Source organism: Malania oleifera, chromosome 12 (genome assembly GCF_029873635.1).
Source record: "Malania oleifera isolate guangnan ecotype guangnan chromosome 12, ASM2987363v1, whole genome shotgun sequence".
Taxonomy (NCBI): domain Eukaryota; kingdom Viridiplantae; phylum Streptophyta; class Magnoliopsida; order Santalales; family Ximeniaceae; genus Malania; species Malania oleifera.
Window position 1 is genome coordinate 11,165,819 of NC_080428.1, and position 9,163 is coordinate 11,174,981.

At 39.0% G+C, this 9,163-nt stretch overlaps 1 protein-coding gene across 1 annotated transcript; it reads right to left on the minus strand.

Moving 5' to 3' along the window:
• Positions 1 to 6,563: 6,563 nt before the first annotated feature.
• Positions 6,564 to 7,486, minus strand: LOC131145149 (auxin-responsive protein SAUR76). The gene has a single exon (XM_058094253.1). It carries the CDS (start codon positions 7,382 to 7,384, stop codon positions 6,956 to 6,958), a length of 429 nt encoding a protein of 142 aa, XP_057950236.1. The 5' UTR covers positions 7,385 to 7,486; the 3' UTR covers positions 6,564 to 6,955.
• Positions 7,487 to 9,163: the final 1,677 nt, after the last annotated feature.

The following is a 9,163-nucleotide window of genomic DNA, read 5'->3' on the forward strand; positions in this document are numbered from 1 at the left end:
TCTCTAATTACAATAGGGAAAACTAGAAAAATGGAGATAGTTGGGATTATATTTTTTGAACTGCAAACATGCCCTTTTATAAGCATTCGGGCATATTACTGAAATAATGGAGACGTGGATCTACGCTGAGCTTCACATGGGTGGTATAGAGTGGCTGGCAACTTCACAGAAAGATGGGCAGCATTTATTTGTCATGGGCAGCTACAGGTCTCCACATGAGCATGCAGAACATGGGCATATAGGAATGGATGACATGGGCATGGGTAGCTCACTGCCCTATGCAGCCTGCTCCACTTTTATTGAATAAAACAAAAAAGGCTCTACATTTCACATGTTGTATACCCAAGATGCAAACTCATCCTGTTGGGAGGGCTTTCTAAGATGAAAGAACACTGAAATGTGCTCACGCTTGCCTTCTGAAATAGTTTTCACTTTGTTATTCCAGCGAGATTGTAAACAGACCATGCGTGCTTACTCATTTACAGTCCACACAAACAATGTCAAACTGTTATGATATTTTGTGACTGTGTCCTTCACGGTGTATCTCTAATACTCCTAAATGCTTACCTATATACAATAGGCATGACCAGGGACAAAGCTTTAGGAAAATCCTCATATGCTAGTTAGAGAGTCTCACTAGGAAATGTTATTGAACTACTTACCTTTTCTTCCCTTTCTTTTCTCTTCTTATACTCTCCATCTAAGGGCCTTCTAGCAATTGTTCAAAGGTTCTAGTTGTTCCCCCACACTTCATCAATAAGTTAGTTCAGTGGATTCCCCAACTTTTTCCATAATGTACACATGTAATCCAGTATATCCTCCATTATTAGAAACTTCCCAACAAAGAATACCTATGTTCTATTTTTGTATATTTAATTTTCCATTATAGAAAGCATACTAATCATCTTCAATTGGTGTTTCCTCATTCAAATATGCATGGAATAAAATTGTATTGGCCTTGTTGAAGAGTAAACTTGGCGGTGGGACGATGGCAGTAAAACATGGCCGGCAACCCACCTCTGTTGAATTTGGGCAGGAGTCGACCACCAACCTCACCAACCAGCCCACCATCATTGATTATTTTGATTTAGAATTTGCTATAAATAGATATATGTGTGTGTGTGTGTGTGTGTGTGTGTAATATAGTGTGGTGAAGCGAGGGTCAATAACGAGTGAGAGATTTTGTTTTCAATTCCTCTATATTTTTTTTTTTTCCAGATTAAAATCAATTGTTTTGTATTTTTGTGCAATCCTCTCTGAGTTTCAATCACAACCAGTGATTGAGTGAGTCCCCTCAACCCATCAGTGGTATCAAAGCGTCCAAGTTCACTTAAATTCGCCAAATAGAGGCAAACAGAGGGAAATTCGATTTTTTTCCCAGATTTGAAGTTGCTCAAAATCCAAAATTGAGCATACCATTGTTCAATTCACGTCGAGATGATTCCAAAGGTGAAAATCGTGCTTCAAACGGAGTCTAGGAGCCCCCGCATGCGCTTGCACCCACCGGTAGACGAAAAAGCGTGTTTCACATGCGCCGCATGCATCGGCGAAGATACAGATCGCCGACTGCACCCTCCCGCATGCATCTTTCTTGCATGGCTAGTGAGATCCAATCCGGAGACCCAACCCGCGACCCGGCCCAACAACCCAGATCTAAACCCTCATGGATGACCCAACCCAGCTAACAGACCCACGTCCTATCGTCGACATGCGGCACACCCAAAAGTCGCCACGTGGCCCTAACAATAATCTCCAACGTTGTTTATCTCCGTTAAATTAAACTGGTCCAGTTAAACCGGTTCAGAATTTTTTTTTTTTTTTCCCATTCACTGATTTTTAACTGATTTGTTGCAACCCAAAACCGGTTCCTAAGGTTTTTCATCCTTCTAAACACACCAGTGGCATCAAATTTGCCAAAATCTATCCCCATCACTCTATTTTTTATATATTAAACTCGATGGCTAACGATATTACCCAATCGGTCATTCCAAAATTGACCCGGGAGAATTATGACAACTGGTCTATTCAAAAGAGAGCCCTTCTAAGTGCTCAGGATGTCATGGACATCATCAAAGATAGGTACAAAGAAAAACCATCAAAAGAAGCCAAAACAACTATGTCTGATGCTCAAAGAACGATCTTGCGAGCTAGTCGAAAGAAGGATTGCAAGGCGAAATCCACAATCTACAAAGGCCTTAATAAGGCCATGTTCGAAATCATTGCCTCCACCAAGACATCCAAAGAAGTTTGGGACTCTCTCCATCGAACACACAAAGGTGCAGACAAAGTGAAGAAGATTCGTCTTCAAACATTGCAAGGTGATTTCAAATCCTTAAGAATGAAATCTACTGAACCTATTACTAATTACTATACACGAGCTATGGTTGTATCAAATCAATTGAGAAGAAATGGAGAGACCCTCAACGATGAGAGAATTTGCGAGAAAATTTTGCTTTCTTTGGATCCAAAATTTGATTATATAGATGTGACCATGGAAGAAACAAAAGATCTAGAAACCATGTCCGTAGAAGAACTTGTGGGCTCACTCCAAGCCCATGAACAGAAAGTCAACAGAAGGAATGATGATAAAGCATTGGATTAAGGCCTCTAAACGAAGTTGTCCCTCACTACAGATAGATACAACAAAGGGGAGACGTCACTGCGAGGAAGAGGACGAGGCTGAGGATCTCCTGGAAGAAATTATGGAAATTTTGACTCTGGAGAAGGCAGCAGAGGCGGAAGAGGTCCCACTAAAAATGGACGCAATCAATATAACTATGTCCCACGAGGAAAAGGACAAAGAAGAAGAGGGGGATACAATAACCATCCGAACGTAGACAAAAGAAACGTTTAGTGCTACAACTGCCACAAGTACGGACACTACAATAATGAGTGCAGAGATAATCTCCAAAATCACGAAGTAAATGAAAATGCTAACTTTGCAGAAAAGGAGAGAGCCGAAGGAGAATCGTTGATGCTGATGGCACACAATTCAACCCACTAGGACCAAAATGTTTGGTACCTTGACTTTGGAGCTAGCAATCACATGACTAGTAGAAAGAACCTATTTAACGAACTTGATGAGAAAGTTCAGGGAGAGATATCATTTGGTGATCTCTCTAAAGTCCCAATTCGAGGAAGGGGAAATGTCGTAATCAAGAGGAAGGATGGAGACCATGCTTTTATCTCCAACGTGTACTATGTGCCAGCCATGAAGACTAATATACTTAGTCTCGGACAGCTTGTGGAGAAAGGCTATCGAATTAACCTTAAAGATAAACATATGGTGATAACAGATGCTCGAGATAAGCTCATTACTCGAGTACAAATGGCAAAGAATCGAATGTTTCCACTCGCCACTCAACACGATACACCAAGGTGTTTGAACACTACCATTAAAGACAAATACTGGCTATGGCATCTCAGATATAGACATCTAAATTTTGAAAGTTTGAAATAATTAGGAAGCAAGAAGATGGTGAAAGTCTTACCCAACATACACCACCCAAATGTGATATGTGAGAGTTGTGTTTTGAGCAAGCAACACAGAAACAGCTTTGGAAAGCAAGCCGACCAGAGATCTACCATGTCGCTCCAGCTAATACGCACAGACGTGTGTGGTCCATTAAGACCATTTTCAAATGGACCGAATCGATATTTCCTCACCTTCATCGACGATTACAGAAGGAAGACTTTGGTCTACTTCTTGAAAAGGAAGTTAGAGGTGTTTTACAAGTTCAAAGAGTTCAAAGCTCTTGTGGAGAAATAGAATGGCTATCACATCAAGTCACTATGATCAGACCAAGGAGGAGAGTAAAGGAACGAAGCTTTCCTGGAATTCCTTAGGCAGCAAGGGATTCAAAAACAATTCATTTTGACCTACACTCACTAGTTGAACGGTGTAGCTGAGAGGAAGAACTGCACGATCCTTAACATGGCTAGAAGCATGTTAAAGGATAAGAATGCAAGAGTTTTTGGGCAGAAGTAGTATCATGTGTAGTTTATCTTCTTAATAGGTGTCCTACAAAGAGTCTTGATACAAAGACACCACATGAATCCTGGAGTACTCACAAGCCTAGTGTGAGTCATCTTAGAGTGTTTGGCTCCATAGCCTACACCAAGATCCCAAAAGCAAGAAGGACAAAGTTATAAGATAAAGGGAAGAAGTGTATCCTTGTTGAATACGATGATAGCACCATGGGATATCGACTATACAATCCCATCAACAAGAAAGTTATTCACAATAGGGATGTCATTTTTTAAGAAAATGAATCCTAGAAGTGGGACCAGGCTGAATCTTCCAAAGATGCGGAATTGACACTTGAAAAAGAAGAACCCACACAGATAGTGGCTATCAAGTCACAAGTTCCCAAACTACAAACACCTCCACATGGTTCACCACAGAGGAATGAATCTCCATCACCAATTAAGCGTGAAATCTCAGACAGGAGGCCTAGAGGAGCTCGAAATCTAGCTGATTTGTATGAAAATACATAACTAATAGAATAGTATGTTACACTATATTGTCTATTGTTGACTAGTGACCCGGTTAGCTTTTATGAGGCTAACGAAGAAGACAAATGGAGAAAAAGCGATGGATGAGGAGATTCAATCCATCTAGAAGAACAAGACTTGGGAGTTGAAAAATCTCCCGAAGGGTCGAAAAACTATTGGTGTGAAATGGGTCTACAAGACCAAGAAGAATGCTCAATGAGAAGTTCAAAGATACAAAGCAAGACTTGTCACCAGTGGCTACAAGCAAAAAGAAGGGATTGATTATAGAGAAACATTTGCCTTGGCTTCTAAGCTTGAAACCATCAATTTACTAATTTCACTATTAGCACAAAATGGATGGAAGATTTACCAACTGGACGTGAAATCCGCATTTCTGAACGGCTTTCTGGAAGAAGATATTTATATCGATCAGCCACTTGGATATGTGAATAAGGGCAAAGAAGATAGAGTGTACAAGCTAAAGAAAGTACTTTATGGCTTAAAGCAGGCACCTCAAGCGTGGAACATGAGGATTGATGACTACTTCTAGAAGAATGGATTTGAGAAGTGTCCCTACGAGCATGCGCTATGCATGAAGATGAAGACTGACGGAAGCATGTTGATTGCCTGCCTATATGTTGATAATCTGATCTTCACCGGCAACAATTCAGAGATGTTTATTACTTTCAAGAGGAGCATGGTCAAAGAATTCAAAATGACGAATATTGGCTAGATGGCTCATTTTCTTGGCATAGAAGTCGTGCAAAGCAAGAAGGGAATCTTCATCTCTCAAAGCCACTATGCAAAAGAAGTAATGAAGAAATTTGGGATAGAAAAATGCAACCTTGTGACAACTCAAGTTGAAATAGGATTGGAATTGAGAAAGAATGAGTAAGAAGATGTTGACCCCACATATTTCAAAAGTCTGGTTGGAAGCTCTAGGTATTTGACGTGCACTAGACCAAACATACTCTACGGAGTTAAACTTGTCAGCAAGTACATGGAGACTCCTGACCAGTCCCATTTGAATGCAGCGAAGAGGATACTCCGCTATGTCAAGGATACCATCACTGATGGTATGTTCTATTCACCAAGAGGTGATTGTAAACTTATCAGCTATTCAGATAGTGATTGGGAAAGAGATCTTGATAAAAGAAAAAACACGATGGGATTCACATTCTTCATGGGAGATACAGCATTTACATGGTCATCAAAAAAGCAACCTATTGTAACGTTGTCATCATGTGAAGTTGAGTATGTTGCTGCCAACTCAACTTTTTATTATGGTATATGGATCAAGAATGTACTGAAGTATTCGGGATTTCTTCAAGATAACCCCACAAAAGTCTACATCGACAACCGATCAGCGATTACACTTGCGAAAAAATCCAGTTTACCATGAAAGAAGCAAACATATTGATACTCAATATCATTTTATCAAAGAGCATGTCAAGAATAAAGAAGTAGAGTTGATATCTTGCAGAATGTATGATCAGATTGCTAACATTTTCACAAAGCCACTTAGGCATGAAATTTTTGCAAGACTGGAGACAATGCTCGGAATGACAAAGTTAGGAGAGTCAAGTTTAAGGGGGGATGTTGAAGAGTAAACTTGGCGATAGGACGGTGGCAACAAAACATGACCGGCAGCCCACCTCTGTTGAATTTGGGCAGGAGTCGGCCACCAACCTCACCAACCAGCCCACCATCGTTGATTATTTTGATTTAGAATTTGCTATAAATAGATGTGTGTGTGTAATGTAGTATGGTGAAGTGAGGATGAATAACCACTGAGAGATTTTGTTTTGAATTCCTCTGTATTTATTTTTTTTTTCAGATTGAAATTAATTGTTTTGTATTTGTATGCAATTCTCATTGAGTTTCAATCACAACCAATGATTGAGTGAGTCCCCTCCACCCATCAGGCCTAACTAGCGCCAAATTATAGTTCGAGCACTCTTGTACCTTAGACCCCAATAACTCAATGTTGAGATATTGTTTTGTGGTTCTTTTACCTAGATCATATTTGGTCCATCATTCTCCCATCAATTTTAATAAAAATAAACAGAAAAAACAAACCCTTGAAACTTTATTCAATTATGTAAGGATTTAAAGCTACATATATGATCAAGAAAAACAATTAACATATATGGTGATCTGCCCACATTTACACGAATTTAATCACTAGGTGGCTGATCCATCATTTACCCAAATTAATCAAGAGTTAGAAAGTAAAACAATTACAAATGAATAACAAGAGTATAATCGCAACATCCAAATTTAAATGCCCTAATTTACATCTAATCAAACAATTATAAAAGAACATCTAGATCGATCAAATTATCACGATCCAGCCCATGATTAATTAGTTTTGGTATGTTCTATAAGTATGCATGCTTGCATATATGCTCATAAGTTTAATGAATCCATACTGGGAGCTAGCTGTAATTAACTAATTTAATTACAAGGCGTAGAGCTGGGCGAGTTCCTCCAAGGATTCAGAAGCAGCAAGATTAGGATCAGAGTGTTGGAGCATCCACAAGAGGTGGTCAAAGAGAACCACCTCACACCTTATGGAGATGTCATCGCCTGACCTGTCCATGAGAGCGTTGAGCAATGGGTGATTCAACAACTTGGAACTTATCACGTATCGCTTCCTTGATCTTCCCACATATATGGTGTTATTTGATGATGATTCCCAGTTGTTATTATTGTTATTGCTGTTGTTGTTATGCTCATTTTGATCATCATTGTCGTCGTGGTCGTCCCATATTTCTCCTTTGGTAGATCTGGACCGTAGACTGCTGTAGGATGAAGATCTCCCCAGCTGCCTCAATGACAAGCTCCTGCACTTCCTTAGTATCAAATTCATCTTCTTTTTCATGATCATCTCAGAGAGAGAGAGAGAGAGAGAGAGAGAGAGAGAGAGAGAGAGAGAGAGAGAGAGAGAGAGAGAGAGAGAGAGAAAGAGAGGTTACGGGGGAGGGGGGTGGAGAATATTGATAGGGGGGTGGAGGGGTGTATATGTACAAGGATGGATTCAAGCTACAGACTATGAATTGGATGGGATGGGATGGTATGAGACGAGATGAGAAATGAATGGGTACGAGCAGTGGGTGGGTGCAAGGTCGTTTTAGGGTTTAGCTACTAATTACAGCCCAACCAACCAACGTTTCTATGCTTTGGATGACAAAAACAAGCCAGCTCTCTCTCTCTCTCTCTCTCTCTATATATATATATATATATATATATATTCATCAGTTTGTTATAATTGCACTGTCTCTGTGTCTCCAAATTAATAAATAACAGTTCCTATACCACCAAGGCTCCAACTGCACCTCATCAGTCCCACAGTGCTCAACAACCTTAAATATTGACACTGTTGCTGCTGCAATCACTGTTCTAATTTTGTAGTGCGTCTCTGTGTGAGTGTGGGCGTGAGAGAGAGAGAGAGAGAGAGAGAGAGAGAGAGAGGGAGATGTGTAGACCCAATCTGACATCTGCAAAATAAACTATTGATTTAGGTATGAAATATAAACTTATATCCGCTTTGTAAGCAAACCGGATTATTTTCTCCATATATCATACATCAAAAAAAGAAACTTGTCAAGAATGGCTCCTTTCATATATATGGAACTGCCATTTCCTAATATTTTCTTTTAGGATTAAGGCTCCGTTTGAACGTCTTAAAAATAATTATTTTTTATAAAATTATTTTTTTATAAATACTTGTATCAATAAGTAGTATTTGACTTATACTTAATAGGTACTTATTTCAAAAAAAAAAATACTTTTTTAAATAATTTTAAAAAAATAAGCCTTTTTTTGACAAGTACTTCTCTAAAAAAAAACTCATTTGAAAATATATTTATAATAAATAATTCTAAACACCGCCTCTGATACACTTAATGCCTTAATTTTTTCACACATAGTCGGTCCCAAGCCCAGGTAAAGGAGGAAGGTTGCGTTCGAATATTTGTTGGAGTGTTCCCTATAAGTGACACGTTACACTTGTACCACCCAGGTATAGCGAAAATTGGGCGAGGGTGGGCTAGGTCGTTGCCCCAAAGCGAGCGAAAGCGTCGTGTCGGTGCCCGAGTACGATGTCAAATATGCGAGGATTCGTACATCATTCTGGATGTGAGTAGGTAAAAAAGCTAGTTCAAGAAACTAGGATTCGATTAGAAACTTTGAATATAAGGACACTTACAGGTAAAAGTACGGAAATTGTGAACACGATGATAAGAAGAAAAATTAATATAATTTTCCTTCAAGAAACTAAGTGGGTGGGAAAAAGTAAGAGAAATTAATAAATCGGGATTTAAACTTTGGTAAACTGGAAAAGAAAAATATAAGAATGGAGTAGGAATTATTATTGACAAAAACTTAAAAGATAGCGTTGTTGATATAAACAGATTAGGGGATAGAATTATAAAAACCAATATGATATTAGGTAGCATAAAATTTTAAGAGATAATTTTGGAAAGATATGGATGGTATTATACAAGGCATACAAAGGAGTGAGAAAATATTCATAAGAGGACATATGAACGGACACGTTGGAAGGAATAAGAAAGGTTATGAGAGGATACATAGAGGATATGGCTATGAAGATAAAAATGAGTCTGGAGAGATGATCTTATACTTCGCTATGTCATATGATTATATT

What these genes read in the sequence shown, in the direction of transcription:
- LOC131145149 (XM_058094253.1), bottom strand. Translation starts at nt 7,384, where the DNA reads ATGATCATGAAAAAGAAGATGAATTTGATACTAAGGAAGTGCAGGAGC.